The sequence below is a fragment of the Ranitomeya variabilis genome, chromosome 5, assembly GCF_051348905.1.
Source record: "Ranitomeya variabilis isolate aRanVar5 chromosome 5, aRanVar5.hap1, whole genome shotgun sequence".
Taxonomy (NCBI): domain Eukaryota; kingdom Metazoa; phylum Chordata; class Amphibia; order Anura; family Dendrobatidae; genus Ranitomeya; species Ranitomeya variabilis.
This window is the reverse complement of record NC_135236.1, coordinates 336,864,277-336,880,047: the sequence shown is the minus strand read 5'-3', so window position 1 is coordinate 336,880,047 and position 15,771 is coordinate 336,864,277. Positions and strand designations below refer to the sequence as shown.

The window sequence follows — 15,771 nt, the reverse complement described above, 5'->3', positions numbered from 1 at the left end:
CCACTATCATGGGAAAGACTGCTGTCTTGACAGATGTCCAGTAGGCAGTTATTGACACACTCCACAAGGAAGGTAAGCCACAAAAGGTCATTGTTAAAGAAGCTGGCTGTTCACAGAGTGCGGTATTCAGCATATTAATGGAAAGTTTAGTGGAAGGAAAAAGTGTGGTAGAAAAAAGTGCACAAGCAACCAGGATAATCACAGCCTTGAAAAGATTGTTAACCCCCTTATTGACCGCCGATAGGCCTTTTCGCGGTAGTTAAGGGTACTTACACCACAGTGCCATTAATTAATGTGGGAAAAGTGTACAGCACCCCCCAGAGTCAGATTTTCTCCGGGGTCTCAGCTACCCCCGGGGTCAGTTTCGGGTCAGTTTTTACCGATCCTTGGGTTGCGATCTCCGTTATTAACCGTATAACTGAGACCGCAAAAAAAAAAGCGTGATTTGCCGTTTAATTTCTCTGTCCTCTGATGTGATCGCACATCAGAGGACAGAGAAATAGGGTCTCCAATTGCCCCCCGATACTTACCAGTGTCTTCCGGTGTCCCTGGATCCTCCCGCTTCCCCCCACAGCTGCTGGCGTCTGATTAGGGTTATGGTTAGGGTTGGGATAAGGGTTAGGGGTGTGTTGGGGTTAGGGTTATGATTAGGGTTAGGGGTGTGTTGGGTTTAGGGTTGGATTTAAAATATGGGGGTTTCCACTGTTTAGGTACATCAGGGGGTCTCCAAATGTGACATGGGGCAGGATGTGTCCTGTGTGGTGCAGTAGGGGAAAATATGTGCAAGTGGGTTGAGAGTTGGCTCAGGGATAGGAAACAAAGGGTGGTTATTAATGGAGCACACTCGGACTGGGTCACGGTTAGTAGTGGGGTACCACAGGGGTCAGTATTGGGCCCTCTTCTTTTTAACATATTTATTAATGACCTTGTAGGGGGCATTCAGAGTAGAATTTCAATATTTGCAGATGACACTAAACTCTGCAGGGTAATCAATACAGGGGAGGACAATTTTATATTACAGGCTGATTTATGTAAACTAGAAGCTTGGGCTGATAAATGGCAAATGAGCTTTAATGGGGATAAATGTAAGGTCATGCACTTGGGTAGAAGTAATAAGATGTATAACTATGTGCTTAATTCTAAAACTCTGGGCAAAACCGTCAATGAAAAAGACCTGGGTGTATGGGTGGATGACAAACTCATATTCAGTGGCCAGTGTCAGGCAGCTGCTACAAAGGCAAATAAAATAATGGGATGCATTAAAAGAGGCATAGATGCTCATGAGGAGAACATAATTTTACCTCTATACAAGTCACTAGTGCGACCACACTTAGAATACTGTGCACAGTTCTGGTCTCCGGTGTATAAGAAAGACATAGCTGAACTGGAGCGGGTGCAGAGAAGAGCAACCAAGGTTATTAGAGGACTGGGGGGTCTCCCATACCAAGATAGGTTATTACACTTGGGGCTGTTTAGTCTGGAAAAACGAAGACTAAGGGGTGATCTTATGTTAATGTATAAATATATGAGGGGACAGTACAAAGACCTTTCTGCTGATCTTTTTAATCATAGACCGGTGACAGGGACAAGGGGGCATCCTCTACGTCTGGAGGAAAAAAGGTTTAAGCATAATAACAGACGCAGATTCTTTACTGTAAGAGCAGTGAGACTATGGAACTCTCTGCCGTATGATGTTGTAATGAGTGACTCATTGCTTCAATTTAAGAGGGGACTGGATACCTTTCTGGAAAAGTATAATATTACAGGGTATATATATTAGATTCCTTGATAAGGCGTTGATCCAGGGAACTAGTCTGATTGCCGTATGTGGGGTCGGGAAGGAATTTTTTTCCCCATGATGGAGCTTACTCTTACCACATGGGGTTTTTTTGCCTTCCCCTGGATCAACATGTTAGGGCATGCTAGGCTATGGGTTGAACTAGATGGACTTAAAGTCTTACTTCAACCTTAATAACTATGTAACTATGTATGTGTGGTGTAGTATATAGAGGATGTGTCTTGTGTGGTGTAGTATATAGAGGATGTGTCTTGTGTGGTGTAGTATATAGAGGATGTGTCCCGTGTGGTGTAGTATATAGAGGATATGTCCCGTGTGGTGTAGTATATATAGAGGATGTGTCCTGTGCGGTGCAGTATATAGAGGATGTGTCCCGTGTGGTGTGGTATATATAGAGGATGTGTCCCGTGTGGTGTAGTATAAAGAGGATGTGTCCCGTGTGGTGTAGTATATATAGAGGATGTGTCCTGTGCGGTGCAGTATATAGAGGACGTGTCCTGTGTGGCGTAGTATATATAGAGGATGTGTCCTGTGCGGTGCAGTACATAGAGGATGTGTCCCGTGTGGTGTAGTATATAGAGGATGTGTCCCGTGTGGTGTAGTATATAGAGGATGTGTCCCATGAGGTGTAGTATATAGAGGATGTGTCCCGTGTGGTGCAGTATATAGAGGATGTGTCCCGTGTGGTGTAGTATATAGAGGATGTGTCCCGTGTGGTGTAGTATATAGAGGATGTGTCCCGTGTGGTGCAGTATATAGAGGATGTGTCCCGTGTGGTGTAGTATATAGAGGATGTGTCCCGTGTGGTGTAGTATATAGAGGATGTGTCCCGTGTGGTGTAGTATATATAGAGGATGTGTCCCGTGCAGTGTAGTATATAGAGGATGTGTCTTCTGTGGTGTAGTATATAGAGGATGTGTCCCGTGTGGTGTAGTATATAGAGTATGTGTCCTGTGTCCTGTAGTATATAGAGGATGTGTCCCGTGTGGTATAGTATATGGAGGATGTGTCCCATGTGGTGTAGTATATAGAGGATGTGTCCCGTGTGGTGTAGTATATAGAGGATGTGTCCCGTGTGGTGCAGTATATAGAGGATGTGTCCCGTGTGGTGTAGTATATAGAGTATGTGTCCTGTAGTATATAGAGGATGTGTCCCGTGTGGTGTAGTATATAGAGGATGTGTCCTCTGTGGTGTAGTATATAGAGGATGTGTCCCGTGTGGTGTAGTATATAGAGGATGTGTCCCGTGTGGTGTAGTATATAGAGGATGTGTCCCATGTGCTGTAGTATATAGAGGATGTGTCCTGTGTGTTGTAGTATATGGAGGATGTGTCCTGTGTGGCGTAGTATATAGAGGATGTGTCCAGTGTGGTGTAGTATATATAGAGGATGTGTCCCGTGTGGTGTAGTATATAGAGGATGTGTCCCGTGTGGTGTAGTATATAGAGGATGTGTCCCGTGTGGTGTAGTATATAGAGGATGTGTCCCGTGTGGTATTGTATATGGAGGATGTGTCCCGTGTGGTGTAGTATATAGAGGATGTGTCCCGTGTGGTGTAGTATATAGAGTATGTGTCCTGTGTCCTGTAGTATATAGAGGATGTGTCCCGTGTGGTGTAGTATATAGAGGATGTGTCCTCTGTGGTGTAGTATATAGAGGATGTGTCCCGTGTGGTGTAGTATATAGAGGATGTGTCCCGTGTGGTGAAGTATATAGAGGATGTGTCCCGTGTGGTGAAGTATATAGAGGATGTGTCCCATGTGCTGTAGTATATAGAGGATGTGTCCTGTGTGTTGTAGCATATGGAGGATGTGTCCTGTGTGGCGTAGTATATAGAGGATGTGTCCAGTGTGGTGTAGTATATATAGAGGATGTGTCCCGTGTGGTGTAGTATATAGAGGATGTGTCCCGTGTGGTGTAGTATATAGAGGATGTGTCCCGTGTGGTGCAGTATATAGAGGATGTGTCCCATGTGGTGTAGTATATAGAGTATGTGTCCTGTGTCCTGTAGTATATAGAGGATGTGTCCCGTGTGGTGTAGTATATAGAGGATGTGTCCTGTGTGGTGTAGTATATAGAGGATGTGTCCCGTGTGGTGTAGTATATAGAGGATGTGTCCCGTGTGGTGTAGTATATAGGGGATGTGTCCCGTGTGGTGCAGTATATAGAGGATGTGTCCTGTGTCCTGTAGTATATAGAGGATGTGTCCCGTGTGATGTAGTATATAGAGGATGTGTCCCGTGTGGTGTAGTATATAGAGGATGTGTCCCGTGTGGTGTAGTATATGGAGTATGTGTCCCGTGTGGTGTAGTATATAGAGGATGTGTCCCGTGTGGTGTAGTATATGGAGTATGTGTCCCGTGTGGTGTAGTATATAGAGGATGTGTCCTCTGTGGTGTAGTATATAGAGGATGTGTCCCGTGTGGTGTAGTATATAGAGGATGTGTCCCGTGTGGTGTAGTATATAGAGGATGTGTCCCGTGTGGTGTAGTATATAGAGGACGTGTCCCGTGTGGTGTAGTATATAGAGGATGTTTCCCGTGTGGTGTAGTATATGGAGGATGTGTCCTGTGTGGTGTAGTTTATGGAGGATGTGTCCCGTGTGGCGTAGTATATGGAGGATGTGTCCCGTGTGGTCTAGTATATAGAGGATGTGTCCCGTGTGGTGTAGTATATAGAGGATGTGTCCCGTGTGGTGTAGTATATAGAGGATGTGTCCCGTGTGGTGTAGTATATAGAGTATGTGTCCTGTGTCCTGTAGTATATAGAGGATGTGTCCCGTGTGGTGTAGTATATAGAGGATGTGTCCCGTGTGGTGTAGTATATAGAGGATGTGTCCCGTGTGGTGTAGTATATAGAGGATGTGTCCCGTGTGGTGTAGTATATAGGGGATGTGTCCCGTGTGGTGCAGTATATAGAGGATGTGTCCTGTGTCCTGTAGTATATAGAGGATGTGTCCCGTGTGGTATTGTATATGGAGGATGTGTCCCGTGTGGTGTAGTATATAGAGGATGTGTCCTGTTGTGAAATTGGATTTTGGGCTCCCCCGGTGGCCACTGGTGGAATTGAACTGGTGTGCATCATCCCCTCTGTTCACCTGTTTCCATCAGGATGTGGGAGTCGCTATTTAACCTTGCTCCTCTGTCACTTCCATGACGGTCAACATTGTAATCAGAAGCCTTTCTGTGCATGTTCCTGCTGCTAGACAACTCCCAGCTAAGTTGGACTTTAGTCCTCGTTTGTTTTTGCATTTTGTTCCAGTTCACAGCTGTAGTTTCGTTTCTGTGTCTGGAAAGCTCTTGTGATCTGAAATTGCCACTCTGATGTTATGAGTTAATACTAGAGTCTTAAAGTAATTTCAGGATGGTATTTTGATAGGGTTTTCAGCTGACCATGAAAGTGCCCTTTCTGTCTTCCTGCTATCTAGTAAGCGGACCTCAATTTTGCTAAACCTATTTTCATACTACGTTTGTCATTTCATCTAAAATCACCGCCAATATATGTGGGGGCCTCTGTCTGCCTATCGGGGAAATCTCTCTAGAGGTGAGCCAGGACTATATTTTCCTCTGCCAGGATTAGTTAGTCCTCCGGCCGGCGCTGGGCGTCTAGGGATAAAAAACGTAGGCAACGCTACCCGGCTACTGTTAGTTGTGCGGCAGGTTTAGTTCATGGTCAGTTTAGTTTCCATCCTTCCAAGAGCTAGTACTTACGTTTGCTGGGCTATGTTCTCTTGCCATTGAGAACCATAACAGTTTGACCGGCCAAAAAGGGTTAAATTAATTGACAGAGAAAGGAGAGAAAAGAGAAGTCTGCTGAAGATTTTTTTTTTTTTTTTTCCCCTTCCCTTCAGTTCTGAGTGTGCTTGTAATTGAATCTCTTGCAAGTCTGCCTATATTGCAGCCTTTCTCTCTCTCTCTCTCCTTCTAATCCTGGAATGGCTCTGTGTTCACCTGTTTAAAATGGATATTCAGAGTTTAGCTGCAGGTTTGAATAATCTCACCACGAAAGTTCAAAATTTACAAGATTTTGTTGTTCATGTTCCTATATCTGAACCTAGAATTCCTTTGCCTGAATTTTTCTCGGGGAATAGATCTTGCTTTCAAAATTTTAAAAATAATTGCAAGTTGTTTTTGTCCCTGAAATCTCGCTCTGCTGGAGATCCTGCTCAGCAGGTCAGGATTGTGATTTCCTTGCTCCGGGGCGACCCTCAGGATTGGGCTTTTGCATTGGCTCCAGGGGAACCTGCGTTGCTCAATGTGGATGCGTTTTTTCTGGCCTTGGGGTTGCTTTATGAGGAACCTCAGTTAGAGCTTCAGGCGGAAAAGGCCTTGATGTCCCTATCTCAGGGGCAAGACGAAGCTGAAATATACTGCCAGAAATTCCGTAAATGGGCTGTGCTTACTCAGTGGAATGAGTGCGCCCTGGCGGCGAATTTCAGAGAGGGTCTCTCTGATGCCATTAAGGATGTTATGGTGGGGTTCCCTGTGCCTGCGGGTCTGAATGAGTCCATGACAATGGCTATCCAGATCGATAGGCGTCTGCGGGAGCGCAAACCTGTGCACCATTTGGCGGTGTCTACTGAGAAGACGCCAGAGAATATGCAATGTGATAGAATTCTGTCCAGAAGTGAACGGCAGAATTTAAGACGAAAAAATGGGTTGTGCTTCTATTGCGGTGATTCAACTCATGTTATATCAGCATGCTCTAAGCGTACTAAGAAGCTTGATAAGTCTGTTTCAATTGGCACTTTACAGTCTAAGTTTATTCTATCTGTGACCCTGATTTGTTCTTTATCATCTATTACCGCGGATGCCTATGTCGACTCTGGCGCCGCTTTGAGTCTTATGGATTGGTCCTTTGCCAAACGCTGTGGGTATGATTTGGAGCCTCTTGAAACTCCTATACCCCTGAAGGGGATTGACTCCACCCCATTGGCTAGTAATAAACCACAATACTGGACACAAGTAACTATGCGGATTAATCCGGATCATCAGGAGATTATTCGCTTTCTTGTGCTGTATAACCTACATGATGTGTTGGTGCTTGGATTGCCATGGCTGCAATCTCATAACCCAGTCCTTGACTGGAAAGCTATGTCTGTGTTAAGTTGGGGATGTAAGGGGACGCATGGGGACGTACCTGTGGTTTCCATTTCATCATCTATTCCCTCTGAGATTCCTGAATTCTTGACTGAATTTCGTGACGTTTTTGAAGAACCTAAGCTTGGTTCATTACCTCCGCACCGGGAGTGCGATTGTGCCATAGATTTGATTCCGGGTAGTAAATACCCTAAGGGTCAGTTTATTTAATCTGTCTGTGCCTGAACATGCTGCTATGCGAGAATATATAAAGGAGTCCTTGGAAAAGGGACATATTCGTCCTTCGTCATCTCCCTTAGGAGCCGGTTTTTTCTTTGTGGCTAAGAAAGATGACTCTTTGAGACCGTGTATTGATTATCGGCTTTTGAATAAAATCACGGTTAAATATCAATATCCGTTGCCACTGCTGACTGATTTGTTTGCTCGCATAAAGGGGGCCAAGTGGTTCTCTAAGATAGATCTCCATGGGGCGTATAATTTGGTGCGAATTAAGCAGGGGGATGAGTGGAAGACCGCATTTAATACGCCCGAGGGCCACTTTGAGTATTTGGTGATGCCTTTTGGTCTTTCAAATGCCCCTTCAGTCTTTCAGTCCTTTATGCATGACATTTTCCGTGATTATTTGGATAAATTTATGATTGTGTATCTGGATGATATTTTGATTTTTTCGGATGACTGGGACTCTCATGTCCAGCAGGTCAGGAGGGTTTTTCAGGTTTTGCGGTCTAATTCCTTGTGTGTGAAGGGTTCTAAGTGCGTTTTTGGGGTTCAAAAGATTTCCTTTTTGGGATATATTTTTTCCCCCTCTTCCATCGAGATGGATCCTGTCAAGGTTCAGGCTATTTGTGATTGGACGCAACCCTCTTCTCTTAAGAGTCTTCAGAAATTTTTGGGCTTTGCTAACTTTTATCGTCGATTTATTGCTGGTTTTTCTGATGTTGTTAAACCATTGACTGATTTGACTAAGAAGGGTGCTGATGTTGCTGATTGGTCCCCTGCTGCTGTGGAGGCCTTTCGGGAGCTTAAGCGCCGCTTTTCTTCCGCCCCTGTGTTGCGTCAGCCTGATGTTGCTCTTCCTTTTCAGGTTGAGGTCGACGCTTCTGAAATCGGAGCTGGGGCAGTTTTGTCGCAGAGAAGTTCCGATTGTTCCGTGATGAGACCTTGTGCCTTTTTCTCGCGTAAATTTTCGCCCGCCGAGCGGAATTATGATGTTGGGAATCGGGAGCTTTTGGCCATGAAGTGGGCTTTTGAGGAGTGGCGTCATTGGCTTGAGGGGGCTAGACATCAGGTGGTGGTATTGACTGACCACAAAAATCTAATTTATCTTGAGTCCGCCAGACGCCTGAATCCTAGACAGGCGCGCTGGTCGTTGTTTTTCTCTCGGTTTAATTTTGTGGTGTCCTACCTGCCGGGTTCTAAGAATGTTAAGGCGGATGCCCTTTCTAGGAGTTTTGAGCCTGACTCCCCTGGTAACTCTGAACCTACAGGTATCCTTAAGGATGGAGTGATATTGTCTGCCGTTTCTCCAGACCTGCGGCGGGCCTTGCAGGAGTTTCAGGCGGATAGACCTGATCGTTGCCCACCTGGTAGACTGTTTGTTCCTGATGATTGGACCAGTAAAGTCATTTCTGCGGTTCATTCTTCTGCGTTGACAGGTCATCCTGGAATCTTTGGTACCAGGGATTTGGTGGCAAGGTCCTTCTGGTGGCCTTCCCTGTCTCGAGATGTGCGAGGCTTTGTGCAGTCTTGTGACGTTTGTGCTCGGGCCAAGCCTTGTTGTTCTCGGGCTAGTGGATTGTTGTTGCCCTTGCCTATCCCGAAGAGGCCCTGGACGCACATCTCAATGGATTTTATTTCGGATCTTCCTGTTTCTCAGAAGATGTCTGTCATCTGGGTGGTGTGTGACCGTTTCTCTAAGATGGTCCATTTGGTTCCCCTGCCTAAGTTGCCTTCTTCTTCCGAGTTGGTTCCTCTATTTTTTCAAAATGTGGTCCGTTTGCATGGTATTCCGGAGAATATCGTTTCTGACAGAGGAACCCAGTTCGTGTCTAGATTTTGGCGAGCATTCTGTGCTAGGATGGGCATAGATTTGTCTTTCTCGTCTGCTTTCCATCCTCAGACTAATGGCCAGACCGAGCGGACGAATCAGACCTTGGAGACATATTTGAGGTGTTTTGTGTCTGCAGATCAGGATGATTGGGTTGCTTTTTTGCCTTTAGCGGAGTTTGCTCTCAATAATCGGGCCAGCTCTGCCACCTTGGTGTCTCCTTTTTTCTGTAATTCGGGGTTTCATCCTCGATTTTCTTCTGGTCAGGTGGAATCTTCGGATTGTCCTGGAGTGGATGCTGTGGTGGAGAGGTTGCATCAGATTTGGGGGCAGGTAGTGGACAATTTGAAGTTGTCCCAGGAGAAGACTCAGCTTTTTGCCAACCGCCGGCGTCGGGTTGGTCCTCGGCTTTGTGTTGGGGACTTGGTGTGGTTGTCTTCTCGTTTTGTCCCTATGAGGGTTTCTTCTCCTAAGTTTAAGCCTCGGTTCATCGGCCCGTACAAGATATTGGAGATTCTTAACCCTGTGTCCTTCCGTTTGGACCTCCCTGCATCTTTTTCTATTCATAATGTTTTTCATCGGTCATTGTTGCGCAGGTATGAGGTACCGGTTGTGCCTTCCGTTGAGCCTCCTGCTCCGGTGTTGGTTGAGGGCGAGTTGGAGTACGTTGTGGAAAAAATCTTGGACTCCCGTGTTTCCAGACGGAAACTCCAGTATCTGGTCAAATGGAAGGGATACGGTCAGGAGGATAATTCTTGGGTGACTGCCTCTGATGTTCATGCCTCCGATCTGGTCCGTGCCTTTCATAGGGCTCATCCTGATCGCCCTGGTGGTTCTGGTGAGGGTTCGGTGCCCCCTCCTTGAGGGGGGGGTACTGTTGTGAAATTGGATTTTGGGCTCCCCCGGTGGCCACTGGTGGAATTGAACTGGTGTGCATCATCCCCTCTGTTCACCTGTTTCCATCAGGATGTGGGAGTCGCTATTTAACCTTGCTCCTCTGTCACTTCCATGCCGGTCAACATTGTAATCAGAAGCCTTTCTGTGCATGTTCCTGCTGCTAGACAACTCCCAGCTAAGTTGGACTTTAGTCCTCGTTTGTTTTTGCATTTTGTTCCAGTTCACAGCTGTAGTTTCGTTTCTGTGTCTGGAAAGCTCTTGTGATCTGAAATTGCCACTCTGATGTTATGAGTTAATACTAGAGTCTAAAAAGTAATTTCAGGATGGTATTTTGATAGGGTTTTCAGCTGACCATGAAAGTGCCCTTTCTGTCTTCCTGCTATCTAGTAAGCGGACCTCAATTTTGCTAAACCTATTTTCATACTACGTTTGTCATTTCATCTAAAATCACCGCCAATATATGTGGGGGCCTCTGTCTGCCTATCGGGGAAATCTCTCTAGAGGTGAGCCAGGACTATATTTTCCTCTGCCAGGATTAGTTAGTCCTCCGGCCGGCGCTGGGCGTCTAGGGATAAAAAACGTAGGCAACGCTACCCGGCTACTGTTAGTTGTGCGGCAGGTTTAGTTCATGGTCAGTTTAGTTTCCATCCTTCCAAGAGCTAGTACTTACGTTTGCTGGGCTATGTTCTCTTGCCATTGAGAACCATAACAGTGTCCCGTGTGGTGTAGTATATAGAGTATGTGTCCTGTGTCCTGTAGTATATAGAGGATGTGTCCCGTGTGGTGTAGTATATAGAGGATGTGTCCTCTGTGGTGTAGTATATAGAGTATGTGTCCCGTGTGGTGTAGTATATAGAGGATGTGTCCCGTGTGGTGAAGTATATAGAGGATGTGTCCCGTGTGGTGAAGTATATAGAGGATGTGTCCCATGTGCTTTAGTATATAGAGGATGTGTCCTGTGTGTTGTAGTATATGGAGGATGTGTCCTGTGTGGCGTAGTATATAGAGGATGTGTCCAGTGTGGTGTAGTATATATAGAGGATGTGTCCCGTGTGGTGTAGTATATAGAGGATGTGTCCCGTGTGGTGTAGTATATAGAGGATGTGTCCCGTGTGGTGCAGTATATAGAGGATGTGTCCCGTGTGGTGTAGTATATAGAGTATGTGTCCTGTGTCCTGTAGTATATAGAGGATGTGTCCCGTGTGGTGTAGTATATAGAGGATGTGTCCCGTGTGGTGTAGTATATAGAGGATGTGTCCCGTGTGGTGTAGTATATAGAGGATGTGTCCCGTGTGGTGTAGTATATAGGGGATGTGTCCCGTGTGGTGCAGTATATAGAGGATGTGTCCTGTGTCCTGTAGTATATAGAGGATGTGTCCCGTGTGGTGTAGTATATAGAGGATGTGTCCCGTGTGGTGTAGTATATAGAGGATGTGTCCCGTGTGGTGTAGTATATGGAGTATGTGTCCCGTGTGGTGTAGTATATAGAGGATGTGTCCCGTGTGGTGTAGTATATAGAGGATGTGTCCTCTGTGGTGTAGTATATAGAGGATGTGTCCCGTGTGGTGTAGTATATAGAGGATGTGTCCCGTGTGGTGTAGTATATAGAGGATGTGTCCCGTGTGGTGTAGTATATAGAGGACGTGTCCCGTGTGGTGTAGTATATAGAGGATGTTTCCCGTGTGGTGTAGTATATGGAGGATGTGTCCTGTGTGGTGTAGTTTATGGAGGATGTGTCCTGTGTGGCGTAGTATATGGAGGATGTGTCCCGTGTGGTCTAGTATATAGAGGATGTGTCCCGTGTGGTGTAGTATATGGAGGATGTGTCCTGTGTGGTGTAGTTTATGGAGGATGTGTCCTGTGTGGCGTAGTATATGGAGGATGTGTTCCGTGTGGTCTAGTATATAGAGGATGTGTCCCGTGTGGTGTAGTATATGGAGTATGTGTCCCGTGTGGTGTAGTATATAGAGGATGTGTCCCGTGTGGTGTAGTATATAGAGGATGTGTCCTCTGTGGTGTAGTATATAGAGGATGTGTCCCGTGTGGTGTAGTATATAGAGGATGTGTCCCGTGTGGTGTAGTATATAGAGGATGTGTCCCGTGTGGTGTAGTATATAGAGGACGTGTCCCGTGTGGTGTAGTATATAGAGGATGTTTCCCGTGTGGTGTAGTATATGGAGGATGTGTCCTGTGTGGTGTAGTTTATGGAGGATGTGTCCTGTGTTGCGTAGTATATGGAGGATGTGTCCCGTGTGGTCTAGTATATAGAGGATGTGTCCCGTGTGGTGTAGTATATAGAGGATGTGTCCCGTGTGGTGCAGTATATAGAGGATGTGTCCCGTGTGGTGTAGTATATAGAGTATGTGTCCTGTGTCCTGTAGTATATAGAGGATGTGTCCCGTGTGGTGTAGTATATAGAGGATGTGTCCCGTGTGGTGTAGTATATAGGGGATGTGTCCCGTGTGGTGCAGTATATAGAGGATGTGTCCTGTGTCCTGTAGTATATAGAGGATGTGTCCCGTGTGGTGTAGTATATAGAGGATGTGTCCCGTGTGGTGTAGTATATAGAGGATGTGTCCCGTGTGGTGTAGTATATGGAGTATGTGTCCCGTGTGGTGTAGTATATAGAGGATGTGTCCCGTGTGGTGTAGTATATAGAGGATGTGTCCTCTGTGGTGTAGTATATAGAGGATGTGTCCCGTGTGGTGTAGTATATAGAGGATGTGTCCCGTGTGGTGTAGTATATAGAGGATGTGTCCCGTGTGGTGTAGTATATAGAGGACGTGTCCCGTGTGGTGTAGTATATAGAGGATGTTTCCCGTGTGGTGTAGTATATGGAGGATGTGTCCTGTGTGGTGTAGTTTATGGAGGATGTGTCCTGTGTGGCGTAGTATATGGAGGATGTGTCCCGTGTGGTCTAGTATATGGAGGATGTGTCCCGTGTGGTGTAGTATATAGAGGATGTGTCCCATGTGGTGTAGTACATAGAGGATGTGTCCTGTGTGGTGTAGTCTATAGAGGATGTGTCCCGTGTGGTGTAATATATAGAGGATGTGTCCTGTGTGGTGTAGTATATAGAGGATGTGTCCCGTGTGGTGTAGTATATAGAGGATGTGTCCCGTGTAGTGTAGTATATAGAGGATGTGTCCCGTGTGGTGTAGTATATAGAGGATGTGTCCTGTGTGGCGTAGTATATAGAGGATGTGTCCCGTGTGGTGTAGTATATAGAGGATGTGTCCCGTGTGGTGTAGTATATAGAGGAGGTGTCCCGTGTGGTGTAGTATATAGAGGATGTGTCCTGTGTGGTGTAGTATATAGAGGATGTGTCCCGTGTGGTGTAGTATATAGAGGATGTGTCCTGTGTGGTGTAGTATATAGAGGATGTGTCCCGTGTGGTGTAGTATATAGAGGATGTGTCCCGTGTAGTGTAGTATATAGAGGATGTGTCCCGTGTGGTGTAGTATATAGAGGATGTGTCCTGTGTGGCGTAGTATATAGAGGATGTGTCCCATGTGGTGTAGTATATGGAGGATGTGTCCCGTGTGGTGTAGTATATGGAGGATGTGTCCCGTGTGGTGTAGTATATGGAGGATGTGATATTATCCCATTTTGCAACAGAATTGATGGCCTTGTATTATTTATATATAACTGCATGGTGGACCTCTGATGGGCCCAAAGTACTCCAGTTCGATGCTGCCAATATATTATACTTATGTATAAACTATTATGAAAGACAAACAGATATTGCACAGTTTCTTCTCTATGATTGGATTGTTGTACCTGAATTAATAGAGTATTTAAAAGAAGTGGGTCCGGAATCCCGATCTGTACAACTGAGCTTGAAATTCTGAATGTTTGTACCCGTTGCTTGATTTACAGGTACAAAAATTGTGTATGAATTTGGAGTACATACTGGCTTTTCATCATTAGCTTCCAGTATGTTTATGGTGACCTGAGAAAGCAATAAAAAAATAATTGAAACAAGATGGAGTTGTAAACTAAGATCTCTCATTGCTATCAACATTAAAATGTCACTGCACAAATTTTCATAATTAGTAAATAAGAGCTACTAGTAACTGTATCATACTAGGGTCACTAATTTTTTCAGCAATATAAATGTCTAACTACTGGGGAATTACACCTTGCAGACACCCACCAGTCACTAAAGCAAGGGTCCTGAGCATCTTCTTTATTCTCACTCCATGACCAACGTGAGAAGAAACTTGGATGGAGGAGAGGGGCCGAGTACAGTTCACTACTGTTTGTTTCAGCGCAATAGACATTGAATAGCGCAGAAGCCCCCATATTCCCAGCCCCAATTATGTTCCTGAGGACGTGTAATGATTAATGAAGGACTCAGTGGAGAGTCACCCAGCAATAATACATGTATAATGTAAGTAATGTCCATTATGGGACAACACTTCAAAACAACAGGAAATAATAAATACTACTGCATGTTACTGGACGATACAGAAGTTTCCAAAATGTCACAGCATTCTAACATCCATTCCTGGTCTACAGCTCATGAGCGAACCTGCACCTCCCCGATACTCTTCTATCTCACTCCCTGAATGCAGTCTATTCTAAAGACAGAAAATTTGCATTTGAGGGACTGATGTGAAAGAAGCATTGACCTGGTATATCATGCAACCTTAGTACCTACATTTTACTAATTATGAAAAGGTGCCTGGTGCTTAATAACGTCTCACAAAGAAAAACCTCATCCATTAAAAACTATATCATTTATTAATACCTTATTGAGAAGGAACTACCAGATAAGTTCCCAATCAAATACAAAATATAACAAAGTGGCACTACAGAAATAAGTAAACAATAAGTCCTTGGCCATATACACTGCTCAAAAAATTAAAGGGAACACTCAAATAACCCATCCTAGATCTGAATGAATGAAATATTCTCATTGAATACTTTGCTCTGTACAAAGTTGAATGTGCTGACAACAAAATCACACAAAAATCATCAATGGAAATTAAATTTATTAACCAATGGAGGCCTGAATTTGGAGTCACACACAAAATTAAAGTGGAATGTAATGTCCTTATAACAAGTCAAAATGATGCTCAATATTGTGTGTGGCCCCCACGTGCCTGTATAACCTCCCTACAACGCCTGGGCATGTTCCTGATGAGGCGGTGGATGGTCTCCTGAGGGATGTCCTCCCAGACCTGGACTAAAGCATCCGCCAACTCCTGGACAGTCTGTGGTGCAACGTGACGTTGGTGGGTGGTGCAAGCCATGATGTCCCAGATGTGTTCAATCGGATTCAGGTCTCGGGAACGGGCGGGCCAGTCCATAGCTTCAATGCCTTCATCTTGCAGGAACTGCTAATACACTCCAGCCACATGAGGTTTGGCATTGTCCTGCATTAGGAGGAATGTTGTGAATTCCGTTCTGGAGCTCCCTCCTGTGGTTGCTAATGGTATTTTTGTGAGTTCTGCCCTTGGGCTCCCTCTGGTGGTTTCGAGTGGTACTGCTGCTCCTTTAGGTAGCTGTAGCAGCTGCCTTCACTAATCGCCTTGCCTGGGTTTGTTATTTAAACCTGCTCTGGGCTTTAGTTCATGCCAGCTGTCAATGTTTCAAGATTGGATTTAGTCTTCTCCTTGGATATTTCTCATGGCCTGTTCATTTCAGCAAAAGATAAGTTATTGCTAGTTCTTGTTAGTCCATTTGCTTGGACCTTATTTCTCAGTTTTTGTTAGGTCTTTTTGTCCAGCTCGTCATTATGATATATTCAGGCTAACTGGAAGTTCTGGGGAAGCAGATTTGCCCCTCCACACCGGTGTGGAGATCATTTTTTGTGAACTCTGCGTGGATTTTTAGTTTTGAATTCTGACCGCACAGTATCCTTTCCTATTTCTGTCTATTTAGATTAGTTTTTGGCCTCCTTTGCTAAAATCTGTTTTCATCTC

General features: G+C 45.1%; 1 protein-coding gene across 1 annotated transcript in view; it reads right to left on the bottom strand.

Annotated features, from left to right (window-relative positions):
- CDHR3 (cadherin related family member 3) overlaps positions 1-15,771 on the bottom strand; it is a 99,971-nt gene that overhangs the window by 21,755 nt on the left and 62,445 nt on the right. The window contains exon 13 of the mRNA XM_077264767.1: positions 13,622-13,793. Within this exon, the coding sequence (XP_077120882.1) occupies positions 13,622-13,793 (172 nt within the window). The remainder of the gene's footprint in view (positions 1-13,621; positions 13,794-15,771) is intronic.